The sequence below is a fragment of the Cyphomyrmex costatus genome, unplaced genomic scaffold (assembly GCF_001594065.2).
Source record: "Cyphomyrmex costatus isolate MS0001 unplaced genomic scaffold, Ccosl1.0 scaffold5, whole genome shotgun sequence".
NCBI classification, from domain to species: Eukaryota; Metazoa; Arthropoda; class Insecta; order Hymenoptera; family Formicidae; genus Cyphomyrmex; species Cyphomyrmex costatus.
In genome coordinates this window covers 2,594,305-2,613,442 of record NW_017279267.1, presented here as the reverse complement: position 1 = coordinate 2,613,442, position 19,138 = coordinate 2,594,305, and the positions used below count along the sequence as shown (strand labels likewise).

At 32.4% G+C, this 19,138-nt stretch overlaps 3 protein-coding genes across 4 annotated transcripts in view; 2 read left to right on the top strand and 1 right to left on the bottom strand.

The window, feature by feature from the left end:
- Positions 1-3,196: 3,196 nt before the first annotated feature.
- LOC108778336 (transketolase) lies at positions 3,197-10,939 on the bottom strand. Of its 2 annotated transcripts, none has more exons than XM_018545489.1 (8): positions 10,744-10,939; positions 6,292-6,437; positions 5,857-6,046; positions 5,505-5,739; positions 5,294-5,437; positions 5,012-5,185; positions 4,714-4,929; positions 3,197-4,250 (listed from the first exon to the last, which is right to left on the bottom strand). In XM_018545489.1, exons 1-8 carry the CDS (start codon positions 10,848-10,850, stop codon positions 3,579-3,581), a joined length of 1,884 nt encoding a protein of 627 aa, XP_018400991.1. In that variant the 5' UTR covers positions 10,851-10,939; the 3' UTR covers positions 3,197-3,578. The 2 variants fall into 2 exon arrangements, with proteins under 2 accessions (XP_018400991.1, XP_018400992.1); XM_018545490.1 differs by lacking the exon at positions 10,744-10,939 and adding an exon at positions 7,099-7,280.
- A 33-nt stretch (positions 10,940-10,972) lies between these two features.
- LOC108778266 (POC1 centriolar protein homolog A) lies at positions 10,973-14,593 on the top strand. Its single transcript, XM_018545397.1, has 6 exons — positions 10,973-10,986; positions 12,995-13,355; positions 13,446-13,656; positions 13,724-13,923; positions 14,004-14,318; positions 14,446-14,593. The coding sequence occupies exons 1-6, from the start codon at positions 10,973-10,975 to the stop codon at positions 14,521-14,523; spliced, it is 1,179 nt and encodes a 392-aa protein (XP_018400899.1). The 3' UTR covers positions 14,524-14,593.
- Positions 14,594-16,951: 2,358 nt separating this feature from the next.
- The window catches only part of LOC108778265 (POC1 centriolar protein homolog A-like), a 2,852-nt gene continuing 665 nt past the window's right edge, over positions 16,952-19,138 (top strand). Inside the window, 4 exon segments of the mRNA XM_018545396.1 lie at positions 16,952-17,326; positions 17,788-17,985; positions 18,050-18,291; positions 18,381-18,672. Of these exon segments, the coding sequence (XP_018400898.1) occupies positions 16,979-17,326; positions 17,788-17,985; positions 18,050-18,291; positions 18,381-18,672 (1,080 nt within the window). The 5' untranslated portion in view covers positions 16,952-16,978.

Sequence of the window (19,138 nt, the reverse complement as noted above, 5' to 3'; positions counted from 1 at the left end):
TCTTACGGCACTTGACGGGATCAACGGGCCACCACCTTCGCTCTCTCTGACGTTCGTTCGTCGCCCGCGACGATGTTCGACGCACAACAGCACGATCCAGACGGCGCACGCGGACGTACGCACGCACGCACGACTAATTTCACGCTACGCGAGGACGTGACGCGACCTCGGTGCGAACGACAACGTCAACATCACCACCGTACGCTTTCGTGGCGGCCATCTTTTTCGGGGATACAGTGGCGATACGCGAATCGCGGAACGTGAAACGCACGCGCGTACATGGGTGTAAGTGCGCGAGGGCGCTGCGCGCGTGCGAGCGGAACTGGCGCCACCCCGCGCCGCACCGCGACGCCTTTTTCGTATCCGGCTCTGTGTGAAGTCTTGTGTGTTGCGTGTTCCGTGCGAGAGAGCGGCACGCACGCAGAAACGTGTTGAACGCGAAAGCCGGCTGTATTTTTTTATCGTCTGGGAGAATGTGTATCTTCAAATAAAGCGTGTCACATTACAAAATGTGAGCAAATTTATTGGAATATTTATAATTTCATTGGTTTAGTGAATTTTCTCACTTTTGCAATTTACACCTCGTTTCAAAATACAATTGACTATGACTTCAGCTGTTCGTGTTGCTTCAAATTCCCAACAATTTTTGTATTTAAGACGAGACAAATATATTCGAGTTGAAAGGTGCAAACAACGCGAACAGATCTGTATCCCTCATGTAATTTACAATATAAACGCGTTTAAATCAATTCTGTTTTGCCGACTTTGACGTATCTAATATGTATGGATGTTTTTTTTATAGCTAAATTAATGTACATTTTTTATTTTGACGACAGCGAGAAGTTGTGTAATGCAGCAATAAAAAACGAATCTTCCTTACAAGAGAACATAAATATATTATTCAAATCTTATCCCCAACATATTTAACAAATACGTTGCCAATTTTATGTTAGTTATAACTCCTGCAATTTATTTCTACAAAAAATATGACTACAGAAAACGTTTTTATTAAAACAGAGTTTTTAGTTTTTCTTTTAAAATTCAATGAAACTGATATTATTATTTCCGCGCATTTCTCTTGTATTTTCCACAAGTAACGAAATATAAATTAAATTAGAATATACTTAAAACTTTTTAAATAGAAGTAATAAAAATTTGTGATATAGTTCCAGATATTTCTTGTAAAGAGTTGCGAGAAAATAACAATAGTAAATTTGATCATTATAAATACTGCCTTGAATTAGTACATACCTATTAAAGGCTATTTATATGAAGTAAATGCAATAGCATAATATATAATTCTTTATGATCTCTAATAATAAAAGAATATGTGATATTGTGTTAAATAGCACGATATTAATTATTAAACATTTAATTTTTTCGTTTAAAATATTTATATGCTTTTACATTTAACTTTGGTAAATGTGTAGCAGCTTTTAGTACGTCCTAATTTAGAGTAATGCAAGTGGCCGAATTTGTTATAAATTATATTATATCCATATATATTTATTTTGTGTATCCATTAAGTTTATTCGCGTTATTTAGAATTTAACTTTTTTTTATAAACTTTTACACTTAAAACGAGATAAATATATTCAGGCGTTAAAAAGAGAGAGGAACGAAGATATTACAATGCAAACAGACCTAAGGCCGAAATCAGGCTGGAATCAAACTATGCATTAAAGATTGAGATTAAAAATGGAAAGATTGAAATTTGGCCAATCAAAATAATAGGAGCTAAAATTCCTTTATCTTTATTAGTCAAATTTTAATTTTCAATCTTCAATCTCAATCTTCAATGCGTAATCTGGGGCCGGAATTAGACTACGCATTGAAGATTGAAATTTGACTAATTCGGCCTAATGATTTCAAGTTTATAATAAGTCAAGATTGTATTGGAGCACATAGTCGAGAGAATTATTGCTCCGTTCGCGTTCCTGAGTGGCACGACGCAACGTGGTATATTAACTTGCCATTTACGACCGTCGAATGAGCATGCGACACCGGTTAGTCTCCGTGGAAGGAGACGAAATTGCATGCACAAGTAGTGTACATGCGAATGCTCCAGCGGCTATGCCTATGGCGACCTGAGTTTACGTTTACGGAGTAAATGACTTGGATGAAAGGAATGTGGAACGGACTGACCGACCATCAGATGATTTGTGGCGCCACGTTTGACTATCTCGAAAAGTCGCGACTAAAATGTCGCCGGTAATCACAGTTTACGCCACTGAAAACTTGCCAACGCAAGTTATGCAAACGCGTCAATTGAATTGAGAGAAAATTAAAAATTTAAAATATATATAAATCAGCTGATAAAATAAAAAGATATAGTTTATCTTTGCGTATTATCAATATAGAAATTTTACGCTTCGCAATTATATACTTTCCTTGAAATTTTTATTATTTAACAGACTAATTTATTGTTTCAACGTAAAAAATATCCTACGTACTTTAAGATTGATATTTTAAAACCGATCATGAATAATGTCTATTTGTTATCAGCAGTTGGCAGGAATAAATGATAACCAAACGTAAAATTTTACCAAATAACATTTGATTAATTTTTTACATCAAAATGTAAGAATATTTTCACTAAAATCATTAATTTACAAAAAAAAATTGTCATTTAAATCGTATTCTTTAATTTTAAAAAATAATTGCTCTTCAAAATTTATATTTTAATTAAAAAATTATAAATGTGTATACCAGTTTGTATTTATTTGTTCTAATAAATATATCTACTTTTATCAATTTTAAATGTGCTGATTTTTTAAATTTCACGATGCTAATTTGTTCTGAATTTTGAATACAATACATTCCAAATTTCACAAATATTATTTTTATGAATAAAATACAAATTTTTACTTCTTGTAAACAAAATATTTGATAATTATAGCAACATATAATATTATGTAACTTTTAGATTAGTATAATACATAATATATTTTTAAATGTTTTGATTAAAAAAACCACTTAAGTATATTCTTAAAAAAACGGAGTGTAAAGCGGAAACTAAAAAAGGAAAATAAAATCAATTCTTTCAAAAAATAATTCTATTTATATTTGATGTTCTATAAAGGCAATTCCAAAAAAAATACAATATTTTTTGTATTGTGTACTTAAATATCAAATATGAAATTTATTTAAAGACCAAACTTTTCAATGTGTTAAAAAAATATTATACAAACGTGTTTTTATAAATTTGCTCTGTTATATCGTAATTATATATAAAAAATGTTTTTTGTCAATAGACTATATTCAATTGCTACAAATAAATGCTTTTGCTGATTGCATATACACTCGATTTTTTTTATGTACATTAGGCATTTCAGAGCAAAGCTTGAATTTTCAGTGCTGCAGATTACTCGCGCATCTGTAGCACCAAAAATTTAACTTTACCGAAATTATATCAGGTTCATTGATTTCTATCCTTTGTTGTATAAACATCTTAAAGAAGGTGGAATGTTTCGTTGTACTCCATCGAAACTTGTGTTTTGAAAAAATAGAATATTATTTGTACATAGACAGCTTTCGACTAATTTGATCAATGATCACTCGCACACACAACTGCGAGATTAATATTTTATAATTTCCTGCACTGCCGCAACTATGTTACGGGCACTGATACCATAATTGTCGAGCAACACTGTTGGCGGACCAGAACGCGGTACTTCTAGCACCGCTAACTTCTTGACTATTACATTTCTTTCCAAAGCAACTGCAGATTGAACCGCTTCTCCTAGACCTCCTTCCGCATAATGATCTTCAACGGTGACAATTCTACCGCCGACCTCTTTGGCATTCTTTATAATAGTTTGTGCGTCAATGGGTTTAATTGTGAATGGATCGATCACACGAATATTGATCCCAACCTTGGCTAACTCATCGGCCGCCTGGATTGCCTCATGCAATGTTACACCGGCGCCAATCACGAGTACCTGATCCTTAGCGGAAGATTTTACCACTTTGGCTTTACCAACGGTAAAAGGTTCATCGTTCTTGTACAAAACGGCTGTTGCTGGACGAGAAGTGCGAATGAAACAGATCCCCTTAGTATTAGCTGCCAATTCAACGGCGCGCTCCGTTGACACGGCATCGCTTGGATAAAAGATGGTAGAACCAGGAACCGCACGGAACATCGCGATGTCCTCTAAGCCCATTTGCGACGGCCCATCTTCGCCGATAGATACACCACAATGCGAACCGACAAAGTTCACATTCGTCTGAGATATCGCACCCATACGGATCTGCAACAAAAATCAATATAATGCATTTATATATCTCTTCATTGTGGCGTCGAGTGGCTCACCGCTCTGTGCGATTGACTCGCGATTTATAGAGCCGAGTTCAATCCCACGTGCGCCAAAACGCGATGATTTTTCGCGTTTAATGAGCCAAAAAATGGCTCCACCTGGTGATCAAAAGATCTATGATCATCAGCGCCGTTCGGATTCGGCGTTAAACTGTAGGTCCTATACATCAGTATACATATCAGTAAATATTTGTCTCTAATATCTGACTGAGGTAGGATTCTGTGGACCAATCACCCACAAACCCGAAAAACAATCTGATTCGAGAAACGAATATAGGCCTCGGACAAAAGAGGTCTGTAGACGTCCTATGCTCCACATAAGGAGATAAAAGGAGTCGTTTATATATCTCTTCATTACTATCGCGTGTTAATTTTCACGAATTTGATTTGCGCCATACCTGATCGAAGGCACGCGTAAAGAATGTTGCAAAAGCAGACACGAACGGGACGGTACGGTCTCTGCAAGCAGCACCAATAGCAACACCCACAACATTCTGTTCGGCAATAAATCCTTCGATAAATCTAGCTGGATCAACCACTTTTATTTTCTCGGCATAAGTGGAATTCTTAGTGTCACCATCCAGAGCTATGACACGAGGATTATTCTTTGCCACCTAAAATGAAGTAAAAGATATATTTGTGGAAATGTATTTTCTTCAGACACAAACATTAAAAAAATTTTTTAAACATACATACCTTTGTAAGAGCTGTGCCATAAGCCAACCTAGTAGCTATTTGTTCGCCTAGTTTGTAATTTGGAGGTAAAGCCAATGCAATGTTGCTGATATCTACAATGGGAGCATCATCTACTAGTGGCTTTTGTGGATGCAGTCCAAGAGGACCAGGATTCTTTAAAAGTCCATTTAAATGCTGTAAAATTATAAATAAAAAATATATATTACAAAATAAAAATATATCAAAATATAAGTTATTAATGTTTATAATATTATCAATATCAATATAATGATATCAATATACCTGAAGGACTTCAGCCGCTCTATTGCCCAGAGGCTTGCCATGCCAGTTTTCTGAATCTTCGATCTGAAGGAAGCTTTTGCCCTTAAAAGTCTTAGCTAAAATGGCAGTGGGACGTTCTTTTGTATTTTGTGCTTCATGGAAAGCCTAAAAACAACACAATTTTATTAACATGGTACTTATACAATTATACCACTTAATATAGTTATTATACCTTCGCCAATTCTTCCACATCATGGCCATCCACAACTAAAGCATTGAAACCAAAGGCCTCTAATCTTTTGCGATAAACTTCCATATTATGTTGCAGTGAGGTCGGTTCACTTTGTCCAAGACGATTTATGTCAAAAATGGCACAAAGATTATCTAATTTGTAATAGGATGCAAAATGGAGAGCCTCCCAAATGGAACCTTCAGCTGCTTCTCCGTCACCAATCAAGCAGTAAACACTGAAAAATAAATAAATGTCCGTTATCAGAGATATTAGAAAAAAAATTAGAAGATGGATTTAATATCAAAGCAAATTTTAATGATTTAAATAAACGATTGAATACTACATAACATACCGATAACTGGCTTTATCGTAGTTCTTTCCAACATAAGCCATGCCTGCAGCAACTGAGAGACCTTGCCCTAATGAACCGGTTCCTACATCTACAAAATTAAGCCTCGGGGTAGGATGTCCCTCCAAATCGCTATCAAATTTTCTCAAATTCAGTAATTCGCTTGTCGGGAACAAGCCTGCTTCCGCCCATGCTATAATAAAATGTGGATGTAAATTATAGAGAGAATTGTATATATTATATAATAAAATGCACAAATATAATATATAAAATAATTATTCTCTCAAAGATACCAACAAATGTTATACATTTAAAAATTATAATCAATAAATATTATTTAATTAATTACATTAATATGTATTGAAATATTTTAATAATTTTACTGGTTATATTAAATTACGTTGATAAAGCACAATAATGTATTGATAGTAAATTTACCTGCGTAGAGAATTGGAGCTGCATGGCCTTTACTGAGGACGAATCTATCACTGTTCGGGTCACGTGGTGCTGATACTTTGTAACGCATTGTATGGAAGAAAAGAACGGACATAATTTCGGCCATGGACGAACATGATGTTGGATGTCTGGAGAAAAACAAAATATAAATCAATATAAAATTAAACCCGAATGATTTATAGTTCCAGATGATAAAAATACTTAATTAGCGATCCTTTTTTTATAATGTTTATACATCAGTGATAATTCTGTTCATGTGATCGAACGATATCTGTTTTTCGAAAGTCATTCATATCGTGGCAAGGTCAAAGTATATTGACAACGTATTATCAGATTTATTCTATCTTCAAGTATATGTAATCCCCTTGCCGTGAAGGGTCACAGAAGCAGTGATATTCATTAATGTAACAAATATTTGTTACAAAATGTTACATAACATTTTATCTTTTATCATCACTGGCTATATATAATTTAATTCAAGTACAATTAAATTCACCTGTATCTCTATCTTCTCTATTATTATCTCTCTCTTATATGTAACTTCATTAAAATATGATTAAGGAACAAAAATAAAATTGATGTCTCTATTTGTTATTTAAATCGCTATTTATTACATTAAAGAAAAATCATTCCAAATTCATTGCAGTAAAATAATGATTTAATAATTTGTATAACTTATTTAATGCGGTTTAAAGATTAATGGTCCATCTGCGGGTGAAAAAGTCCAATGTCCAAGAAATATGTTAGTTAATTATAATGTTAATTATAATTTGAAATCTCTTGTCATACCCGCTCTTTGATGCTTCAGTCGCTTTCACGCACTCGATACGCAGTTTATTTGCGATATGTTGGAGTTTTTCTATATTGATGTCTCGCACCATCGTGAATTGAATTACACTCAAGTTTTTGGAGACTCTGTTGCTTATAACAAACGTTTCGATCGCGACTGCCGGCGAGCGAGAGGAGTATCGCCCGGCCGGTCCGACAAGCGAACCGACTGCTGCGCGCGATTATCTCCCTACTTTTCCAACTCATCCCTGCGACGACGACTACAATGATGACGACGATATATAGAGCGTTCAGAATATATAGAGTGTCTCGAAATAAACATATCAGAGTAAAAGCGTTCTACATTAAACAGTTTTCCTTTTCATTAATACTCGTATTTCAACGTGTCATTGTCTTCTAACTTAAGTGCATGCATTAATTAAAGTGCTTTCACTTTAATTAATTATTTTTACTTGAGTATTTTTATGATCTTTAATAATGTCATCTTGCGATTCTCTATCGTAATCATTACTCTAATTAGTCTAATTATTTGAGTTTTGATGATTTGAAATCGTAAGCTTTAAAAACGTATAAAATATCAGGATTTTATTATCTTATTTCATACTACATAAATAGTCGTTTCACAAGGTATATAAATGCGTAAATACATTTACACCACAGTATAAAGTTCCGTAGAGCATTCGCCATACATATAATAGCGTATACTTGATTAGCATACCGGCAATTCATATTTTTCAGACACGTATCTTACATAAGCGTACTTCCATTATGTTTTATTCACAAAGAAAGAAATCGAAGTTTAATAACAAAAATCTTATATTTTAAATAAATTTCAACTTCAGAGATACAATTTTTTCGCACTTTTCTTAACTGATACTGCCTTAACGAAAAACTCACTCTTGATACTAAAATTCATGAGATACTTTTCTATTAATTATACAGTCGTTCGAATTGTGCACGGTAAATTATTTATTAGAAAACCTAACGTAGCGTCATTATCACATTTCCTTCGTTGCGTGACCTCGGCAACTGCAAACACATGACTCCTTTACTTCTTCAGTCAGTTCTTACAATCGTCCATATATAAACTGAGAAATATAAAATGCTAATCAACCCGGAAGGACATTATATTATTCGTCAAATCGATATTTTCGGAAAAATACATAGCACACTTTTCATTTATCACATCAACGATATTTGTTTTTATATATGTAGATCAGTGAGCTTGTCATTAAAAATGTTTATTAACTATCAAAATAATATGATAAAATTATGAATGTAATGTATATTTTATTTATATGTATATCCAATGTAGAGATAATATGTAATAATTTAAATCAAATTATCCCTCTCTTTTAAATCTTTTTAGTTTTTATAAAATAATATTATACTTTAATGGGTGGAAATAATTCGTTAATTTCTTTCTAACTTTAGCGAAAAATATTGGAAGTGCGAGTCATCAAGAACACGCATGTGAGTTGAAAGAAAACTAATGAACTAGCAATTTCTTAAATTAGATCGTCGACAAAACATTCCAGAACAGCGCGATAAAAGATTGTTGATAGCGTAAATGGATTTTATAATTTAGATTAATCTAATAATACATCATGCGCACAAATTACTAACATAAGTTAATAAATAAATCTACGAGAATAACGCGTTTTCTCTTTATTCTCCATTTCCAAGAACAAATCGATAAAATTGTACATACTCGGTTAGATTCATGTTCCAGATAAATAATGTATAATTTACACTGATCATTACATTTTCTTGTTTATTCTGAATGTATAGGAAGATCATTTTTGTCTAATTACAGAGTAAAAATAATCTAGACTGAGTGAACTGAAGCTACATTAATTTGAATATGCGCTTCAAAATCTTCACAAAAATACGTTTAATATCTCTCGTTCGTTTTAAAGACATGATACACAAAAAAAACAAGCAGTAAATCGTATAAGTCAGTGAATTGGCCAATCATAGTAGAAATCGTAAGGTCATAATATAAGTAGTAGAAAATCCAACATGTTATTTTCTTTACTGCTTACGTTTTACTGCTTCAGTTTTTTGTATGCTGTAGCCTTCGAAAAATTGAGATGTTTCTGGAGAGATGATACATGATTGTTAAATAAAGGACGTGTATAATGTATTATTATATCTTTCTTCAAAATTTAATAAAGAACAAAAGTGCAATAATATATCATGCGCATCATGCGTAAAAAAGAATGCACTTAAAATTAATGAGAAGAAAAATTGTACGACTCAGTTAAGCCCATATTACACTAAACGAGTCGCGAATTGAAGATTAGAAATCAACCAATCAAAACAAAATGGATTAATCAATTATTATAATTAATCAATTAATAGAAATAATCCTATTTTCGATAAGTAGAGCTTAGCGTTTATACATATAATAATAATAATAATAATAAATTATGATTGATCAATTTTTTATGGCTTGAGGCTTAAAGTTTATTAAATTTTACGCCTTAAAATCTTGTAGACGTCGCTTAATGTATTATTTTATCCTTCTTTAACAAGGACAAAATAACACCTTATACATATCGTAAATGAAATAAACACGCCTTAATTCGCAGTCCTCAGTCTGGAACGCTTAGTATGACTACGGTTGTCAATTTTCCCCGGTTTAAAAACCAGACAATTCCATTTGTCTTTCCGAAAATCGATTGCTACTCTCAAAGTTGTTACTGTATTGTAATACATCTTTTCAAAAACGTAAAAGAAAAACGTCATCAAACGCTTTCCGTCAGTCGGAGAACCGAAGATTCATTAAAAAAAAAAAAAAAACCAAATCTTCGGACGAAAACCGGAGGAATTGGCAACCGTGAGTGAGACACGAGTTTTAAATTTAATTAGAAATTAGAATTCGATCAGTCATAGATAATTTACTTTAATCCGTTTCGTTCTAATTGGCTGAATTGTAATCCATTCTAATTTTCAGTTCGCAATCTTCAATCTCCAATACGTAGTGTGTGACACGGACTTTAGGCGCTGATTCGGCGTTTTGCGTTAGCAGCAGTCTGCATTTCAATTTGTATTAATTATGAATAGCTGCGTTACAATGGGCGCGACGTTTTTATCAAGAATCACGCACATCTATATCGGGTCATAAATGCACGTGTCAAGATATACAGATACATATTTCTTACGCTATAAATACTCCGTAATTAATTAGTAGTCCGATATTTATTCAAAGCTTTAAACGTGCGCAATCAGTCAAGTGTCAAGTTCTTTTTTCTTACTATCCTTCCGCGATAATTTTTAAACTTTTATTCTCTCCATTTAAAATTTTTTTAATTTACATGAGAGCTGATAATAATTATTAATTTTTATTCTCTCCTCCACACGAAACGTCGAACGAATACTTGTGCCGTTTTAAATACCGTTTTCAAACGCAAATGAAGGTCTCAATGGGCAATCGATAGCATTCACGCGGGAATTTCCGAACGCATGTGATTACATCATTATCACGCAACCACGAGATGCGTTTTCGCTTATCACCGTCTCAGGCAGCGTGTACATGTATATAGTAACATATACCACGCCGCAGCCGGATCCGCCGGTCATAGAGCGACCGTAGTCCTTTTCATCGCTGATTGATATGAGGGAAGTGAACGACGGACTCACCCGGATTTGCTGGCTTGCGTCGCCTCGATCGCATGAATTCTCAACTTGTTCGCGATGTCCCGCAGCTCCTGAATAGTCTTCGACTCTGGCTTGTGATAGTTTGCCATATTTTGACAACGTGCGTGCGTGTTTCAGCGACTCCGTTGAACAGCTATCTCGCGGCTTTTTCGACGGTCCCCGCAAAAATACAGCGCGAACGACGTTGTGAGCGTGCGCATGCGAACGCGCAATGACGCGCAACAAGTACATACATACAACACATACCGATACGTAGAATCAGTAGATTCGCGGGGCCCGAGAACGCTCGAGGACGCCCGAGGACAGCCGAACGCGACCATAATGGTCGGAATTAAGCGGGAAGCACAGACTTTTGCATAACGTATAAAGCATGTGCATAAGGAATTTCATTGGCCCATTTTCTTATGCATGAGTCAATGGACCAATCAAATTCTTTATGTATATGCTTTATGCGTTATGCAAAAGAGTGTGTTGGGGCTCTTATGCTTCAGGTCTTAATCCCAAGATCCTAAAATTCAACCAATAAAACTGCCAGTTCTAACCGAAATTTGAACTCTATTGGCTGAATTTTAGGATTATGCATGCTCTGCTCTGATTGGTTAGTTTCCAACATTCAACCGTAATCTCAATCGCAACAGAGCGCGCAACTCGTAGTGTGATTACGGCTTTAGACCGAAGCATAAAGGTTGATTTATACTGGCCGTAAACTGTTAACTTATGCCGTAATCTGTAAAAATTGACCAATTATAATCGATTATTCCCCTCTCATTCGACTGTGATTGGTCAATTTTTACAGATTACGGCATAAGTTAACAGATTACGGCCAGTATAAATCAACCCCCTTAAACCAGGCATAAAGCCCGATCTACAATTGCGTAAACGTAGTTGTAATGCCTAGTTCACATTAGGCGCGATGAGCGATGCGCGACGAGCGGTAATCAATAAGAACTCTGCTTTACATCGTCGTGTGAGCAAAAGCAAAGCTTTTATCGCTTGTCGTTCATCGCCCATCCAGTGTGAACTAGGCATAAGTAGTTGTAATTATAAGAATTGACCAATGACAATCGAATATTTTCCTCGTATTCAACTGTGATTAGTCAATTCTTATAACTACACTACGTTTACGCAATTGTAGATCGGGCTTAACGCACAATGATTCACACAAGCGAATCAACCAATCGAGACCAATCTTTTCTATCATTTCTCGAAAAAGAAGAATTTTGATTGGTTGATTCTCTTATGCATTAAGCATAATTTTGCATTTTGAAATATTTGAAGATATAGAACTATTTTAAATATTGTGTGTGTGTGTGTGTGTGTGTCACTTCCGAAATAATTAATTTTTTAGAACTTTAATTGATTAGTGTGGTTGTTGATAGTTGACCCATCAGCTGTTTCAAAAAGTACCATCTGTTTTTACATTGAATTATTGAAATTGTAAAGAAAACCTTAGTGAAAATAAAATATTAGCTGATTTTGTGCTATATGGTTGCTATGCTTATTTAGTATATATGTTCTGTGTATTTTAGCGCCGAGACAGTCAAGACGCTGTCGTGTCTCCAGATTGTATAACAAATCTTTTCTCGCATGAATGATTTGTAATTAAAGGTAAGTATATGAATATTAATTAAATGAAACAATTAAATTGAATAAATCATATAACGTTCGCATTAAACGACTCAGCATTATTAATTTTTACATATTCCCACTATGATAATTATTATCTAAAACGCTATAAAGAATTCATGAACATATAGTATTTAATGCATAGCATATTTAGGTTTATTTCATATGTTTGTTATAAAATTATCTGTAATTTTATAACAACTGGTAATATGAATTTTTTGAGGTTATTGTGTATGTTTTGTAGAAGTTGTGCGCCCCTTGTGCACGAGGTCAGAAAGCATGAAGAAAGCATACTCGTAGCACTACATATAGTCGGTAAGACAGATTTCCTAACCTGAATAGTCGTCAACTTTAACATTAAATATCTCGGTTCGTAGGGCAGAGCGACGCTTATTTCTGCCAGATTCTTTCGTTTCATGCAAAAACGCGTCGAATAAGCCTAATTTGATCGATTTTTAAGCTGCTCGAGTGATTCTGTATAATTACCAAATTAATATATCAATTTCAATTAAAACTTTTTCTTTTATACTCATATCTCATGTGATATTATTTCTCATGTATTTTCATATTTACTTTTTATTCTAATATTATTTTATTATACTATCAGAACAGAAGAGATAATGGAAGAAACTAGTTGTGAACCTATGTATCAAGGATATTTCATAGGTCATAACAACGCAGTTACTGCTTTAAACTTTCATCCAAGTACTGATCAACTCATATCAAGCAGTATGGACAAAACAGTAATGTTGTGGCGATTACAAAATTTAAAGCCAGCTTACAAGTTTATAGCCCATAAAGATGCTGTCTTGGATGTGTGCTATTCACCAAATGGAGAAGTCATGGCCAGTGGTTCAAAAGACAGATCCGTAAGAATTTGGATTCCCAAAATTAAAGGACATTCATTTGACTTCAGAGCTCACAGTTCTTCAGTGAGATCAGTACAATTTAGTCCAAATGGAGAAAAGGTAAAATATTTCAATTATTTAATTATTAGTTATTTTATTATATAGATCTTGCCATAGACAGTTTATCTAATTGGTTTTCATAATTTTTAGTTAGTTACTGCATCAAATGATAAAAGTGTAAAGCTATGGATACCATATCAAAAACAATTTCTCAGAACGTTTAAAGGGCATACATTTTGGGTAAGCTGCGTTAAATTTTCTCCGGATGGTAAACTTTTGGTATCATGTAGTGATGACAAAACAATAAAAGTGTGGGACATTACCAGTGGACAATGTGTTAAAACTTTTAATGAGATAAAAGGTTTGTTAAGTACATCATAACTTTATGTCTTAAAAATCTAGACTAGAATAAAATTTTGCTATATTAGCTCCTGCTAAATATGTGGAGTTTCATCCAAGCGGCACAACTATTGGATCAGCAAATACGGATGCATGTGTCAAATTGTACGATTTAAGAACAGATTCTTTATGCCAGCATTATGCTGTTCATGCAGGGCCTGTGAATATGATTAAATTCCATCCAAATGGTAAATTCATGTTAACAGCATCTATGGATTCTACAATGAAGGTAGTTTAAGATTTTTATTTCATTTAATAATTTCAATAAATTATTATTCTATTTGCTATTAATTAAGAAACATCGACTAGATTTTAGATATTCTAGAAGGCCGACCAATTTATACTCTCAGAGGACACTGTAGTAGCATAACATCCGTAACATTTTCAAGAGATGGTACGCTTTTTGCTTCTGGTGGCGTTGATCGACGAATTCTAATATGGAAATGTAATTTATGTGTGGATGACCAAAGTAGAGAAAATCCTACACAATTAATGTCGTCTACAACAGCAAACAGGAACTTTATGACACGAATCTCTAGCAAACAAAAATTTGACAACGTAGAAAAAAAATCGAACAACAGCGGACAAGTACAAAATATATACAAGAAGCAGAATCAAGAGAAAGTAATAATTTGATACATGCAACTAATTTATTATTAGTTATAAAAGGCAATTATTTTATTTAAAAAAAAAACGTACTTTTACATTACATTAAGAATTATTAATTTTATAAGATATACCTATATTTCAGTATTTATTACATAAATTGGGCAAATTACATCTAAAATCATGCAGAAGTCAAGAACTATCAACGAAAGATGAAATCTAAGTCATTATGAATATTGAACTTTCTGGAAAAGTTTTTTCCCGTTCTGTAAAAACGTGCTAATTCGACAAAATTAGGCATTCGTTGTCGATATCGAATTAATCCATTAAAACAATGGAAAGATTCTGTGATGAAAATACAATCATAACACATATCATTATTAATATATTACAACATTTTACAATATTATAAGAATAAGAGAGACTTAGCAAACTAACTTCTTCAGGTATTATAACCGTTAATCTATAGCTTATAACCATTAATCATAGAATAATATGTATATAGATATGTAATATTGATAATTAATTTCTAGATAGAATTTTAAATAAATAGTTATAATTCATATTAAAAGATGACAGAAATTTTTTAACAAGTAGTATTTCAGTACTTTATATTATGCTGAACGTTTTATATTTAAATGTTAAAAAGCTTCATGACCGTATAGAGAATCGATAAACTAAGAGAAAAGTTTTCTAGAGATTGCTTATTTTTTGGTTTTAGACAAAATTGCAAAAAAACGTTTTCATTTTTTACTTATTTATTATTTATTTACACATTTGTTTATTTATTTATGTTATCATTTTCTTACCAAAGTAACACGGTCTGACTATGTTCGCTGCGACAGCAAAAATGTAGCTAGTATAATATCCTTACATATATGCATGTATTATACATATTACCTATATACATATATACATGTCAGTTTTAATTACAGCTATTTGGCAGCCAAAGCTATTTGTATTAATAGTTGCGTAATCATTATGACAGTTAATGGAAAAGTCAAAATGCAGCCACAGCTATTTTGGTTGTACTGATAGCTGTTATCTAGCCGTAATTTGTATATCACAGCGAAAGTAAAGGCTATATAACGTTATGTAGCCTTGACTTTCGCTATGAATGGCTGCGACATCGTCTTCAAAGCCCAAAAATATTGTCCCATTTTTGGGCTGCTACAACTTTGTCACAATGTCATAATGACGTTATGACAATGACTGTCATAGATAAAAATGCTGCAATTTAAGCTGAGAGGCAACATTATCGCAGACGTTTTAAAGCTTCATGTGTTACTTGGGTAATGAAGGCATTATCTGAAATAATTTCTTACAGCAACGCAAGCATTGCACTAAACAGAAAAATGAAAAACTTTTTTGTTTTTTACAATTTTCTCCAAAACGAAGTAAAAACAGAAAAATTCATAAAGGACTTCTTTTTAGTTTATCGATCCTTTATACGCTCCCGAAGTTTTAACATTAAAAAATTTGAGGCATCTTATACATATACACAAAAAACATAACGTATTTCGTGTTACATTAGTTTAATTTATATAATTTGTAATAAAATATATATATGTATATTTTATAATTCAATGTGCATGTTACTTAAGATAGTAGCGATATTGTATTATATTCCATATTATTTTAAATACACTATTTTTGCACTTGTGTGTGTGTGCGCGCGCGCCTGCGGCGACAAGTAAATGTAATTTTATTAAAAATTATATATACATTTATAAATATTTCTATATTGCATAATATTATTATACCTATATATTAGCAGCATCTGTTTTGCAGTCATCATATATCACATATAAATTATTCATTTATTCTTTAATAAATCTCTAAAAAGTTTTCTTGATCGTTTCTAAAATCTTATCAAACCGAGCAAAGTGGTCACAAAAATTTTCTTTCCTGATAACTCTATCCTGCTATCAAAAACACCTACATATTACAATAAATAATATGTTTTGAATGTAAATCATAATATATATACAGGGAGGGGCATTTAAAACAGGTCACCTGAATAACTCGCTTGTTTTTGACAATAGAAGAAAAAGTGTCAAACAAAAGTTGCTTGGTTTCGAGGGGCACATAATGTGATGTTAATAATTGTTTTTTTGGTGGAGGCGCTAAAAAGATATGAAGGTCACCTCCACTTTTTTAAATAGAATTATGTAATTTTTTTTAGATAACATGATTCCTCTAATTATTTTGCATATAAAAGTATTAAGGTAGAGGTACCAAAAAACCAATAGTTTTCGAGATATTTTACACTTTATTTTGATACATATTGACACAAAATGTTAAATAACTCGTAAACTGTTGACTTTTTGATTATCGTACCTTAATACTTTTGTGAACAGAATAATGAGATAAATCAAATGGTGTAAAGAAAACACATAGTTGCGTATTTAAAAAATTATCCATTTTGTATACATATTTTTTTTTCTAGAAGAAGAGAAGGAAAAATGATGAACTGGTGCAAAAGTTCAACCAAAAAGAACAGATTCCATGTGAAACCCAGTTACGAAATAACGTAACGGAATGCTCTGATTGGTTATCCCCTTCCATTTGCCTTTTCCGTTGTTGTTTCGTTCCGCTATTTCTGAATTCTGACTCCATGTGACTGCACCCTTAAAACCTTATTCATTTCTTTATTACTTTATTGTGCTACTAGAACAATGGAAGAAAATGTCTTTAAATATCCGTACTTATACAGAGAGTTGGAAGGTCACAACAATAACATTACAGCGTTAAGCTTCCATCCGATACAAACCAATAAATTGGTATCGAGTAGCCTGGATAGAACATTAGGATTATGGAGAACGGATAAGCCAAAGGGTAAAAGATTTGAAGTCTATAAAGCCGATATATTGGACGTATGCTATTCACCAGATGGTGGTCTTATAGCTAGCGCTTCCAAAGATAAATGTATCAAAATTTGGGATTCTGCAAATAATGTAAATTTCACATATAAAGGACATGATTCTGCTGTGAGATCGGTACAATTTAATCCAGAGGGAGATAGGGTAATTTTTATGATTAATTAATTATTATCCAAACGTACAGCACACAATATATTGTGTTACAAAATATTTATAAGTATTTATAAGACCTATTTTAAACGTTTTATAAAGATTTTTGTGATCCTAGATTGCGCAGATTAAAAAACATTTGTTATAAATATTATTTATTGTAAATGTTGTAATAAATGCTATAAAAATACTTAAAAAATAATCCAAGTAGAAAATCGAAATATTTATCTCTTATTAGAAATATATTTATTATAAATATTACAAAAAGTATATTTAGCCTATACTTTAATATTTCAAATAAAGCTTTATGTAAAATGTGTATAAAATAGTTATATAACATTTCAAAAAATGAATGTTAGTAAATATTTATCATAAATATTCTGTACTGTCTGGGTAATAAATATAATATTAGATCCTTGTCATAGGCGACTTACATAATTTAACAATACGTTTAGTTTGTTTCCGCGTCAAATGACAAAAATATAATACTATGGATACTACATCGTGAAAAATACTTCGAGACGTTTAAAGGACATACAAATTGGGTCAGATGTGCTAAATTTTCTCAAAATGGTAAACTTTTGGCATCGTGTAGCGATGATAAAACAATAAAAATATGGGACATTACCAGCGGACAATGCGTCAAAACTTTTGTTGATGCAAAAGGTTTATAAAATGCATTATATTATTATAATTTCATCTTTTAGGAATTTAAAGTAAAATTGTTCTATATTAGTTCCCACTAGATACGTAGAGTTTCATCCAACAGATACAGTTGTTGGATCAGCAAATGCGGATGGGTCTATTAAATTGTATGATCTAAGAACAGATTTGTTTTATCATCAGTCCACTGTTCATATCGCAAATGTAAATATGATTAAATTTCATCCAAATGGAAATTTCATGTTAACAGCTTCTGATGATTTTACAACGAAGGTACTTTTAACTGAAACTTTGTTTTCATATACAGTGGTTTCAATAAATTATTATCATAAATTATGATCTGCTGGTAACAAGCAAAATATCACGATTAGGTTTTAGATTTTCCAAATGGTTGTCCAATTAGTACTTTCAAGGAACATTACGCTGAGGTAACAAGCATAACATTTTCAAATGATGGTAAATTTTTTGCTTCCGGTGGCACGGATCAACGAATTCTAATATGGAAGTGTAATGATTTATTTGTGGATGATCAAAGTATAGAGATTCCTATACAGTTAATGTCTTCTACAACAGCAAGTACAAGCTTGATGAGTGATATCAAACAAGAGTTTAACGGGGATGAAACATTAAACAAGGACGAACATGAAGATGTATTTGAGAAGCAGGACCAAAAAAACGTAATAACTTATTAATAAATATATTCTATTAAACTACAGAAAATAATAGTTGCAATGTGTTAAAAAATATGTTGCTAAATTATATAAAGAATTTTGTTTCATAATTATATATTATTGCAAGAAAGAAAACAAAGCCTTTAACGGTTGTAGATCTTAAATGCTTAAATATTTATATGTGAATTTATATACTATCTATGTATAGTCATTTAAATTACGCAAATTAATTTTTTGGTCTTAAAACGCAAATCAATTGAACTACAGTAGTAATATGCACACATTAAATTACTTATAGCGATTTATCCACACAGCACACAATATAATATTTATAAAGTATTTACAAAATATTTATAAATATTTATAAATTTATTTTTAATATTTTATAAACATTTTTATGACTTAGATTGCATGGATCATGAACATTGTTACAAATAAACAATATTATTACAAATATTATGAAATATTTATT